At 39.5% G+C, this 13,651-nt stretch overlaps 1 protein-coding gene across 9 annotated transcripts in view; it reads right to left on the reverse strand.

Moving 5' to 3' along the window:
* Window positions 1-11,808, reverse strand: part of LOC114464554 (pleckstrin homology domain-containing family A member 5-like) — a 205,988-nt gene extending 194,180 nt beyond the window's left edge. For 3 of the 9 annotated variants that reach the window (XM_028448855.1, XM_028448846.1, XM_028448845.1), the window contains exon 1: window positions 11,524-11,807. In XM_028448855.1, coding sequence (XP_028304656.1) covers window positions 11,524-11,537 — 14 coding nt within the window. In that variant the 5' untranslated portion in view covers window positions 11,538-11,807. Of the gene's footprint in view, window positions 1-4,377; window positions 4,390-11,523 lie in introns of those variants that run through there. The other 6 variants (XM_028448850.1, XM_028448851.1, XM_028448847.1 and 3 more) reach the window with 4 other exon arrangements.
* Between the last annotated feature and the right edge of the window lie 1,843 nt (window positions 11,809-13,651).

Consider the following 13,651-nt stretch of genomic DNA (forward strand, 5'->3'; position numbering starts at 1 on the left):
AAGGAACAGAACCAGCAGTGCTAGGAACCCCAATCACCTGGGCTAAGCCAAGCCCATTTCAGCCTTGACTTTTGTCGGAGCAAAATTGTAAAAACTGGAATATTGGGATTTTGTCCCATCAGCGTGAAACTTGGCATGCAAAGTCTTCAGTTAGACCAGATCTAAAGTTGATAAAAGAATTTTGTTCGGGTAAAATATGTGCAAATTATTGACGAGTAAAGTTTTCTAACTAGCTATAAAAACACAAACTTATGCATATCTCGGTCAAAATAAACGCTAACAACACCAAATATGAGATTCTTGGTTGGCATGTCACTGTGGGGGTATGCGCCAAATTTGAATTATGTAGGTCACTAGGGGGTGCTGCAAATATGGATTATTTATCTCTCCACCGTCATCGGTCTCATCTGGGATGGGGACGAGTCTGCCTTCAGACGGGAGGTGGAACAGCTGGCTCTCTGGTGCAGTCAGAACCATCTGGAACTGAACTGACTGTGGAGATGACAGTGGACTTCAGGAGGAATCCCCCCCCCCTTACCATTCTGAACAGCAAAGTGGCTACCGTGGACTCTTTCAGGTTCCTGGGATCCACAATCTCGCAGGACCTGAAGTGGACCTCCCACTTAGACACAATCAGGAAAAAGGCACAGCAGAGGATGTACTTCCTGCGTCAGCTGAGGAAGTTCAACCTGCCCCAGGAGCTGCTGATCATGTTCTACACCTCCATCATTCAGTCTGTTCTGTGCACCTCCATCACTGTCTGGTTTGGATCTGCAACCAAATCAGACAGACACAGACTACAACGAATAATCAGGACTGCAGAAAAGATGCCCTCCATCCAAGACTTATACCTGTCCAGGGTCAGGAAACGGGCAGGTAACATCACTGCAGACCCCTCACACCCTGCACACAATCTGTTCAAACTCCTCCCCTCCGGCAGATGCTACAGATCACTGTACGCCAAAACTATCTGCCATAAAAACAGTTTCTTCCCCCAGGCTGTCACTCTGATCAACGCTAAACAGTCAAAGAGTGTCAGACCTGTTTCTGTGAAATAACCCTGGAACTAAACATAACCCTGGAACTAAACACGTAACAATCTGTCACTGTGAATGTTCATGTACATACTGTTTAATTTAAATGTTCACTTGCTCTACTCATCACTGCACTATTATCTCATTATCATTATTACTAGTATTATTATTATCTTATTATTGTTATCTTGTTATATTATTTGATTTAGTTTTGCACATATTAGTCTAACTACTGTTTATATTTATAATTTTTTTCTAGTTAATTGTTATTATTTAATGTTTACACTATTGGAGAGAGCACAGTTCACCAAGTCAAATTCCTCGTGTGTATAACTTGCATAACTTGGCCAATAAAGTTGATTCTATTCTATTCTCTTAAATGGCAAGACCAATTTTTACCAAATTTGGTGGATATGATCTTGGGTCCCTCCTGAGGCCATATCTCAAAGTTATTTGCGATTGGTAAAAGTGGGCATGGCTTATTACATCATAACATATAAATGAACAAACATTTATTTCAGCTGAATTCCGTTGAGGGCTGTGAAATTTACAGGGTAGATATAGAAGAGCACACAGACCACCCATATCAAAAATTGCGCCATTTTGGCCTCTAACTTTCACATTTGAATTCACAACTTCATATCCACGTGTTCCCTACATAGAGTCGCATCTTCTGACATAGGCCACGCCCACTCCCACAGCATATTGCTCTTTGTAAGTCACTACACATCAAAAACCTACTTTTTCGAACTCCTCCTCTGGGTTCTGTCCAATCACTGTGAAACTTAGCACGTAGAGACTTCCTCTGGACCTGATCTAAAGTTCAGCAAATAATTTGGTTCGGGCAAAATATGCGCAAATTATTAACGAGTAAAATTTTCTAGCTCGCTATAAAAACACAAACTGGTGCATAGCTCGGTCAAAATAAAGGCTAACAACGCCAAAACTAAGATCCTTGGTCGCCATGTGACTGTAAGAGTATGAGCAAAATTTGAATAAATTAGGCCACTGGGGGAGCTGCAAATATGGGAATTTTATATCTCTTTCTAAGACCGATTTTTACCAAACTTGGTGGGTATGACCTTGGGTTGCTCTTGAGGTCATATCATGAAGATAAATGCGATTGGTCAAAGTGGGCATGGCTTATTACAACATAACATATAAATAATCAAATATTTATTTCAGCTGAAGTTTTATGTTGAGGGCTGTGAAATTTTCAAGTTACATAAAACAGAGCACCATACCAAAAAATGCACCACTAGTTGGCGCTATAATGTGTGCAAACACATTTTGGCCTGTAACTTTCAAATTTTTAATTTACATGATCAATATAAATCATATTAAATCAAACATTCTATATAATTTTAACAGTATAGAATTTAATTCTGTATTGTCTTCATTGAGATTGTATTTTTTGGCTCCAGTAGGACTTTAATCCAGGTGAGATTAGGTTAAATGGTTCCTTGTAGAGTAAAGGTTGCAGACCGCTGACCAGGGAAGAGGGTTAGGAGACCCCACTATAAGAGCTGGACCCTCTGAATTGAATTCCATGGAGTGAAGCAATGCAGATGCTAAGTTGGTTATGCTACTGTTAAGTTATTTCAAGAACAGCCTTTCTGGAAAATAAAAAAACAGAATACATGTAACCTGCTGTTATGCTTTGCTGTTATTTAAAAAAAAATTGTTACGTCTTTTAAAATTATATAAAATTATCTGTTATTTCAGCCACTGCTTGTTGCAGAAAAACTTAATATTGTCACTAAAACATTGTGAGGTGCATCCCAGGGGCCAGAGCGGGCGACATAGAATCAAATCTAAAGTTGCTGGCAAAGAGTAATCGTAAGTTTGATAGGATAGTCCTCCATGTCGGCACTAATGACTCCCGACGTCGTCAGTCGGAAGCAACCAAAGTGAACATTGAATCAGTTTGTGCTTATGCTAAAACAATGTCGGACTCCGTAATTTTCTCTGGTCCCTTACCAAATCTGACCAGTGATGACATGTATAGCCGCATGTCATCATTTAACCGCTGGCTATCGAGGTGGTGCCCAGAAAACGAGGTGGGCTTCATTGATAATTGGAGATCCTTCTGGGGAAAACCGAACCTGATAGGAAGAGATGGAATCCATCCTACTTTGGAGGGAGCATCTCTACTATCAGAAAACATGGCACAGTCACTGTTATGACATCTCATGAATGAGACCATGTTACAGAGGGGGAGTCCTCCACGCCCCTCTGCGCTTGCCTTAGGACAGTTTCCCTCCCATTGCTATTATGATAGCTGTGTTCATCGCCATGGCAACTGCTGTGATGGTGATGAATATTATTTTATGGAGACGGTGTCAGTCCCCCGACCCAAATTTCACAATGATTTTAACATAAAATCAAATAAAAGAGCTATCAATTATAAAAATATGAAAAAAATTAAAATCTCAAATCTAGAAACACCAAAACATAAAACCATTAGATGTGCTCTATTAAATATTAGATCACTGAGATCCAAATCTCTACTAGTAAATGACCTTATCTCAGAAAATAACTTTGATTTATTCTGTTTAACTGAAACATGGCTGTATCAAGATGAATATGTTAGTTTAAATGAAGCCACTCCTCCCAGTCATTTAAATACTCATATGCCACGAGACATAGGCCGTGGAGGTGGTGTAGCAGCTATTTATCATTCCTCTCTCCTAATCTATCCTAAACCAAAGGCCAGTTACACTTCCTTTGAAAGCCTGGTTCTAAATTTATCTCATACCGAATCAAAAACCTGCCAGCCAGTCTTATTTGCGATAATTTACCGTCCTCCAGGCCCTTATTCTGAATTTCTATCAGAATTCTCTGAGTTTATATCAAACTTAGTCCTCAGTTCTGATAAAATACTGATAGTAGGAGATTTTAATATCCATGTGGATAAAGATAGTGATAGCCTGAGCTCAGCCTTTATGACCCTAATAGACTCAGTTGGCTTTTTTCAAACTATTAATGAAGCTACTCATCATTTAAATCATACTCTTGATCTTGTTCTAACATATGGCCTTGATATAAATGAACTAAAAGTCTACCCTGAAAATCCTCTGCTATCAGATCACTTTTTAATATCTTTTAACATTATCCTAGAGGATCTCGCACTGTGCAATAAAATAGTTACGAGTAGAAATCTGTCCAATAGTGCTGTGGCTAAATTTAAAGAGGCCATTCCTGCTGCCTTAAACTCAGTGCACCATCCAATAAATAACTATGATATTAATTATAACCCCTCTCAACTGGATCTGCTTGTCGATAGCTCTGCTAGTCTACTAAAATCCACCTTGGACTCAATTGCCCCATTGAGGGAAAAAACCATTAAACGTCAGAGGAAAGCTCCGTGGTTTAGCTCTGAAACTCACACACTTAAACAAACAACCCGTAAATTAGAGAGAATGTGGCGCTCCAATAAAACAGAGGAGTCACGAATACTCTGGCAAGAAAGCCATAGTAAATACATGACAGCCTTACGACATAGTCGATCTACATACTATTCCTCAATAATTGAAGAAAATAAAAATAATCCGAGGTACGTTTTCAGCACTGTAGCCAGGCTAACACAAAGTCAGAGCTCTATTGAGCCCATGATTCCTCTAGCCCTCAGCTGTGAGGACTTTATGACATTTTTTAACAATAAAATTCACAAGATTAGAGATAAAATTAGCCACTCCCTGCCTTCACCTGGGCCTGCTGTACCATTAAATGTAAATAGGCCTAACCTAAACTGTTTCACACATATAGGACTTCAGGAACTTAACTCTATTATTTCATCCTCCAAACCATCGACCTGCCTTTCAGATCCGATCCCAACTAAGCTGTTTAAAGAAATTATTCCCCTAGTCTGCCCATCTTTGTTGGAGACAATAAATATATCCCTATCAATAGGCTACGTGCCACAGTCCTTTAAAGTAGCTGTAATCAAACCCCTTCTCAAAAAACCTACTCTTGATTCCAGCACTTTAGCAAACTACAGGCCTATATCTAATCTTCCTTTTATTTCAAAGATTCTTGAGAAAGTTGTGGCAGCTCAGCTCTGTGAATTTCTTCAAAACAACAGCCTGTTCGAGGACTTCCAGTCAGGTTTTAGAGCTCAACACAGCACAGAGACTGCTTTAGTTAAAGTAACTAATGATCTACTCTGGGCTTCAGATGAAGGACGACTGTCAGTGCTGGTTTTATTAGATCTTAGTGCAGCTTTTGACACTATAGATCACTATATTCTACTAGAGAGATTAGAGAAATTACTTGGAATCACAGGGACTGCCCTAAACTGGTTTAAGTCCTACCTATCTGATAGGTACCAGTTTGTACACGTGAATAATAAGTCTTCTGTGTACACTAAAGTAAGCTACGGGGTTCCTCAGGGCTCTGTGCTAGGTCCAATCCTCTTCTGTATCTATATGATCCCCCTTGGTAATGTTATGAGAAAATACTCTGTTAACTTTCACTGCTATGCTGATGATACCCAACTGTATGTATCAATGAAGCCAGGTGAGACAAATCAGCTATCTAAACTTGAGGCCTGTCTAAAGGACATTAGGGCCTGGATGGACCAAAATTTTCTTCTTCTCAACTCAGACAAGAGTGAGGTCATTGTACTGGGCCCACGACACCTTAGAGAAACCTATGCTAGCCTAACTGCCCTAGATGGCATTACTCTGGCACAAAGCACAACTGTTAAAAACCTTGGGGTTCTATTTGATCAGGACTTATCCTTCAACTCTCACATAAAACAAACTTCAAGAACTGCCTTCTTTCATCTCCGTAACATTGCTAAAATCAGATCTATCCTGTCTCAGGGCGACGCCGAAAAACTAGTCCATGCTTTTGTTACCTCTAGACTGGATTATTGTAACTCGCTTTTAGCAGGCTGCCCGAGCAAGTCGCTTAAGACACTTCAGCTGGTTCAAAATGCTGCAGCACGTGTACTGACTAAAACTAGGAGAAGAGATCACATTACTCCTGTATTAGCCTCTCTGCATTGGCTTCCCATAAAATATAGAAGAGAATTCAAGATTCTTCTTCTCACTTATAAAGCCCTAAATGGACAGGCACCAGTCTATCTCAAGGAGCTTGTAGTGCCATACAATCCCCCCAGAACACTACGCTCTCAAAATGCTGGACTACTCGTTGTTCCATTCGTCTCTAAAAGTAGTATAGGAGGAAGAGCTTTCAGTTATCAGGCCCCACTTCTCTGGAACCATCTACCAACCACGGTTCGGGGGGCAGACACCCTCTCTACCTTTAAGGTTAGGCTCAAAACATTCCTCTTTGGTAAAGCTTTTAGTTAGGAACCAGCTCATAGCTCATAATTAAGATGCAATAGGCATAGACTGCCGGGGGGGGGTCTGGCATGCTCGGTTGGAGAGAGGTTGGAGAGGGCGTTAAGAGAGAGGTCATTTAGGTTAGAGAGGGACCGGAGAGGGTCCCATTCCTCTCTCAAACACTCCCTCTATGTCTGCTTCTTCCCTTGTGTGTTTGCTCCTGTACTCCTTCTGGCTTTTGTCTTGCAGGTCCGTGGGATCCTCAGTGTGGAGTTACAGAGTCTCAACAACTCTGTCTCCACCCTTTCCTCTGCACACACCCAACACAGCATAACGTGGATGGCTGTTCATCATAGGAATGGGATCCACACAAGGTTCCTGCTGCTTAACAGAAGGTTTTCCTTGCCGCCATGATGAATTCATGTTGGGTGTGGGATACATATGTATGTGTATATACGTATATATGCATATGTGTGTATCCATAAAATGAAGAGTTCGTCCTTAAGACTGCTCTACTGTAAAGTGTCTTGAGATACCATTGGTTATGATTTGACGCTATACAAATAAAGATTGATTGATTGATTGATTGAAAACCTGAAAACATTTTGCAAATATCTCAAGTCATTGTCAATCTTTACTTCATACAAAACTACGGTACGCCAGTGAAGTCAACTATTCATCAGCATGCACGACTATGCTGTACAACCCTCCCCAATCAAAAAAGGGTGCGACCAAATTCTGAAAAAACTGAAAAAGTTGGTTGCACCAGTGCAACCACAGGAAAAGTTAGTGTAGAGCCCTGGGTAGTGCAGCTTGCATTTACATATATGGTAATAAAGTTGAATATATATTCTATACTAAACCGCATTGTTGTTTTAGCTGTAAGATAGTTGGAGTGGGAGGAGCTTACATTCTAAGATGCGTGTTAGGTGACGTCACATGCCAAAGTGGGGAAAATCCAACTTGCCCATTTGGAACTGACTTTTTACAAAATGTGGAATGACAAGGGAGGGAGGAAACAGAACTTTTTCATCAACTGTGGCCCTCTGAATGAGGCTAAAGTAATGCACATCACTGTAGCAAAACCATTAGAAAGTGATTTTTTTCATTATACTTCCCCTTAAATGCACTTTAGTTTAAAAGAATCATGATTATTTTAGTCATAATTGAAACCACGAATATTTAAATGATTATTTGTCAACCAAAAAGTTATTTTTTTGTACAAATAAACATAAAATATATTATTTAAAGATAAATAAAATCCTTCAAACACTAAAATCAAGTATGTTCACTTTTGCGCAAAACAAAACACTTCTTGCACGTGATGTCTTTGCTCTCGGTCTTCATCATCAAACAGAAAGTATTCCCATTTAAGAGAATTTGACTGGCCTTGCTTGTTTACCAAACGTTTTTGCTGCGTTTCTGCTGCCATGTTTCAAGACCACGAGCAACAACTTTCGTGTTGGCCTGCAGGCTAGTCTAGCTTTGGCTTTGAGATGGGCGGGCGGAGGGGAAGAGCTTGCATGTGCGTGGAATAAACAACTCAAAGTTAGTATTAATAATGTGTGTGCCAAGCTTTATTATTTGTAGATGTCCAAAATAGTGGCTTTGTTTTATTTAACAAATTAAACATATCTAAATAGTAATAACAATTTATAATTTTTTTTTAATTGTTTTTTCTTGATTATGTAATAATCAAGAATCGTAGTCAAATTTTTATTAATTGAGCAGCCCTACTCCCCTGTGTCTCCCGACCACGGTTTGAAGACTGGAACAGGAAGGGTTAACAGGGGTCTCATCTCTGCTCTGACCTACACTCGCTGTCAGGAGCTGCTGTGAAGCTGACTATGTGCGCTTTGGGACGGGGACGGGCAATAATTAATTAGCTTTAAAAAATGTTTTTTAGAACAATTAGGTGAAATTTAATAATTTCCCACGGCACACCTGACGATCTCTCATGGCACACAAGTGTGCCGTGGCACAGTGGTTTAAAAACCCTGCACTAGAGGAAAGATAAAAATATTGCATTGAATTTTATATAGCCCTATTTCATAGACACTCAAAGTGCTTTACAAAATTAAGGCATTATTCTTTCACTCCAAAGTGTTGGTCACATACTATTGTAGCCACAGCTGCCCTGGGGCAGTGTCAGTCAGCTGGGCCCAGACTTTCTTTGCTTCCGAGATCGGGCAATGACAGGCTGGTATGGCCCCCATACCTTAGGCCAAAGACTAACCATATCCAAATGGGTTTTTTTCCCCACTGAAAACAAATATATTTCATTCTTGTCCAACTCTAGACATGTTAGTCCAAGTATTTTAATTTGACATATTTTCTTGTAAAAGCAAAAATATGTAAGCGACTGCCTTCAGTGGGTTGAAACCTGGCTATTACAAACAAACTGTTCGTTGATAATAGGGGTGGGAACCTCTGGGTACCTCACAATACAATACGCAATACAAAGCTCACATATGAACGATACTGGGATTATCGATATATTGGTCAGAAATCAATCTAAGATAATCTATAACATAACAAAAAAATAAAGTGTAAAAAATACAATTTTTATTTCATAGGCATCACGATTCACATCGATACTGGGAAAATCAAATCGCATTACTTTTTTTAACCAGCAGAGGGCGTTATCCAGAAGTGTTGGCGGCGGGCGGAATCTGCTAATACTTTCTTTCTGGCCGCCTTCTACTCTTAAATATGTTCATAAATGATTCCTTACCCCTTTAGCACCGAAAGAATATCTGTAATATTACGTGAATATCTGTAAAAGTCACGTTTTCCTATTAGCTCTGTCTGCTAGCATAGCATCTCCTCTTCACTGCAAGATATCTGCATGCCAACCAACCACTGGGTTACCAGCGCCCTCTGCTGGTCCAAACAAATATCTGACCTACATACAGTGAAATGACTGTTCAGTCCAATTGTTAAGGCACAAAATAAATTTTCAGTTGCACTTTTAAAAAGAAAAATAATTGATATGCAGTTTTGCATTGTTTACTATAGAACCAGAATTTAAATTAATAGGCTTCTTCTTCATTTGTATTATTCCTTTATTTATTTCATTCAAGATTTATTTTTGGTTAAATTGCATTGTTTTGAATAGTTTATCAAGGATTCTTTTGACAATGAAAAATAAAAGGAAAACAGTAAAGTTTTTTTTATAGTTTTTTCCCCAAAAAAATAAAGGGATATTTTTCAGTCATCATTTGTCTACAGTCCCATATTGTAAAATAAATTGTGAGAGAATCGTATCGTGAATCGAATCGTATCGGGAGTTGAGTGAACGGTTACATCCCTAGGGTCAACAAACAGTGACGAAATTTCTGTGAAGACCTACCTGCACATTTTAGTGAAAAAGCAGAAAAGGTTTTGACAAAAAAAGACGAAATGGTCAACTGTTGCAGTGTTTTTGGCTGTACCGATTGCTCACACAGTGAGACACATTTGGAGTTTTATAAATTGCCAAAAATCACAACAAATCAGGGAGAACAATCTCACAAGTTATCAGAGGAAAGGAGGCGCTTATGGCTAGCAAAGCTAAACCAGGATCTACGAGGGAAAAATCTGAACAACATCCAAATTTGTTCAGCCCATTTCCTGTCAGGTAAGTAAATTGTTGTTTGCAGCAGCTCTTAACTAATTTTCTAGTGTGATGATAATATAATTCATATCAACGTCAAAACAAACAGTCATAAGAACAGTTTCTTCCCCCAGGCTTTACTCTGATGAATGCTAAATAGTAAAAGAGTGTCAGACCTGTTGCTGTGAAATAACGCTGGAACTAAATTCTAACTGTGAATGTACACACATGTATATTATTTAATTTAAATGTACATCTACGCACACTCGTTAATGTAAACAATGGTAAATATAATCATATGTTTACTTCATTATCCTTTTGCACTACTCACCACTGCAGGTTAGTTTTTATCCTACTGATGATGTGTTGTTGCAATATTCAGATGTTTGCCTCGTAGATCCTGGTTTAGCTTTGCTAGCCACGAGCACCACCTTTCCTCTGATAACTTGAGATTATTCTCCCTGATTTGTTATGATTTTTGGCAATCTATAAAACTCCAAATGTGTCGCAATGTTTGACCGATTGGTACACCCAAAAACACTGCCAATTCGTCTCAAAATTCGGGATTTTCTTGTCTGCGTGCTGTTTGTAGACCTGATGCTTTATCTCCAAAATGGCGACTTCCGGGTTGATGATGCGGTTGATGAAGCGCAGTGAAAACCCTCTATAGTGAGTACAAAGTAGGTTAGCATAGAATAGATTGTTTAATAATGTTATATCTTATAGTGTCTTAACTGCTCAAGGAGCCCTCCCTTTAATCAAGGCATTTTTGAATTTCCAGCCTAGATATACATCAGCCAAAATCTCTGCGATTAGTTAATCTTTAAAGAGGGTGACCAGCACCAGTAAAACAGCGAGCAAAACTCAAAGTCCTGTGCTATATCAAAACAGTCAACAATGTTTATCGTTTAACAAACACAGTAAAGGACCATGTTATACCCTAAAGTTGGCAAAGCACAAGATTTTAGGAACTCCCTTGTTTTACACAAACATGGTTAAAGGCAGCCAATGTGAAACCTTTTCATTTGACTCAAAAGACTGACTTACAAATGTGTTTTTAGGGGACCACCATAGTTATTGATAAGACAAATGCTAATTGCTTACTTTGCTATTGCACAGGAAGATATGCCTCTAATCATATCAGCAATAACACCTGTAGTAATGCAGATACATACAATACAAATATACCTACACAGACGTCACTATAAAACACATATTTACCTTTGACTGCATGACTATTTCTGTAACCCTTAGATGACATAACATACTTGCTGAAATATTTTCTATGTGAGCATTATACACGTGTAGTTGTTTTGTTTTGATTGTTTTATACTGTTTATTTGTGCACGCCCGAATAATTTCCAATCATGTGCGTTGGCATAAAAGAATGAATCATCTGGAATAATTACCGTGATTATATTTTCATAATTTGGTCTAAATAAACCTTGTATTTCTAAAGCTACGTCAAGACTTGGCAATGTATTTAAGTGATTTTCCTTTAAACTGGATGACGACTGAATGCTGGAAGTAGCAATACATCACCAGTGACAAGAAAACAAAGCGCACTGTTATCAAACAGCCCTGCAGGAAACAAAGCGCTGACCTGAAGCTACTCATCACCGCAGACCCACCATTAACGTCACCGTCCCTTCACCTAGGCCAGCCTGCACGTACTCACTGCACATAGATCCTTGGGACGTCCAGTCGCTCAAACGAAACTTAAACCGTGCGGTATTCAGTTGAGATATGTCCACGTTGCAGTGTTTTGAGGAAACGTCAGGCGCAAGCCGCACTGCGCTCTGCCCTGGCACGAGGACTCGTCGCTGACTGCAGAGCACCGCGTGCGTGCGCCTCTCCCTTAACACACTCGGTGAAACTGGAGAGGCGTGACGTCAGTGACCGGAAGTATCAAAGAAAAATAATCCCGCCCTCATCCGAGTGAAGACCCAGGTCAGGTTTTAGTTTTTTACCTTTTATGACAACATGGTTATTATTTGTTTACCAACATTTTTTAACTAAGAAAATGAAAAGAAATACGTTTTAAGATTAGGCAAGATCAAGAAATTATGCATAAAAAATATATACCTTATTTTCCTGAAATGGACTCGTAAATGTAATGGATTGGTGTCTGATACGTGTGGTGTGAATAAAAGTTGTCCCAGTTTTCTGAATTAAACATCATCAATAAACTTAAATTGTTTCAGTGAATTAAAAAAAAATTAAAATATGTATCTTTGATCTGGGATGTTTTTCTCAAGGAAATAATGTTTTCTGAAATTGAAAGAGTAACAACCCCAACCTTTTTTCTGCTGAATACATATTTATTTGGGTATAAAGTAGTGCTGTTTAGTGTACATTGTACATACATTTTAGTTTGCATATTTAGTTGTAAAATGTCAGAGTCACTGCCCTCTTATGGTCGAACGCTGGCTATCCTTTCATCCATTTTCAGACCCGCTTGGTCCTGTTTTTCAGGACCGTGGAGTTCTGCCGGTGCCTATCTCTCACACTGGGCGCTTGGCAGGGGTACACCCTGGACATGGTTCCAGTCCATCACAGGGCAACACGCAGACAGACAAACAACCACTCACACTCACATTTACTCCTACGGGCAATCTAGAGACTCCAATAAACCAAACAGTCATGTTTTTGGATTTTGAGAGGAAGCCAGAGTACCTGGAGGAAACCCATGCAACACGGGGAGAACATGTAAACTCCACACAGAAAGGAACCAAGTGTCCACCCCAGGGCTTGAATCCAGGATCATCTTGTTGTGAGGCGGACGTGCTAACCACAAAGCCATGAACGGCGGCTATTATAATTGACTTTTGCTATTGGCTGAGACAAATTATCGTGACCATCGAGCGTCATTAACTTTCATTGTTGGCCCCGCCCCTCCTATGAAAGCTGAGAGGAGGGAGGAGGATTTCCTCCAATCACAGCCCTCATTGAGCAGTCATTCACAGCCTCAACGCGAAACACCGTTCTACAGCGGTTATGTCTGTGACTCTGTACTTTTATAAAGAGCAGATTCTGCACTAATCAGGGGATTCATTAAGCAATGTGTGTTGGTACATTGCGTGTGTGTTCCCGTCTGTCTCTTCGTTTCCATGGATGTGTATGTACTTTTTGTCGATGTGTGTGCCTGAGGTGATGGGAGGCTGATAACTGGAAAGCAGGGCTGTTTGCCCCTGGATTATAGTATTTATAGGGCTGTGTGTGAGTTTCACGTCGTGATTGTGTGTACCTGTGATTGTAGTGAGTCTGACACATCTCAGCTGTGTGAACTTGTTGCGCAGCAATGTGTGCTATACATGTCTTAACTCATTGGCTGCCAGCCATTTTCAGAATGGCTACACCCTCACTGCCAGCCATTTTTTAGCATGTTGACTAATTTTTAAAGACACAGAATAATATGTACTATGACAATATAAAAGATTCTACTTCTAAAAGATTAGACTCTCTACTTTCATCAGAACATTTTTTTTTGTTTTGTTTCTAGCTTGTTTTTTTATTCCGTAATCAGCAGTAAAATAGAGGCAAGTTTCACACAACAGGCCAGTTTCTGACAAAAAGATGAGAAAAAAGGCTTTATTCTGAAAAAAACCCGTCTGTGACTTTGAAGCATTTTTTTTTTTTTTTTTGCTTTAGAGACACCTCAACATTGGTTGTCCTCTATAAAACTACAAAAACAACACCGAGACCGGGCTTTTGATGGCAAAAAGTATTAT

The sequence above is a fragment of the Gouania willdenowi genome, chromosome 6, assembly GCF_900634775.1.
Source record: "Gouania willdenowi chromosome 6, fGouWil2.1, whole genome shotgun sequence".
Lineage (NCBI taxonomy): Eukaryota > Metazoa > Chordata > Actinopteri > Blenniiformes > Gobiesocidae > Gouania > Gouania willdenowi.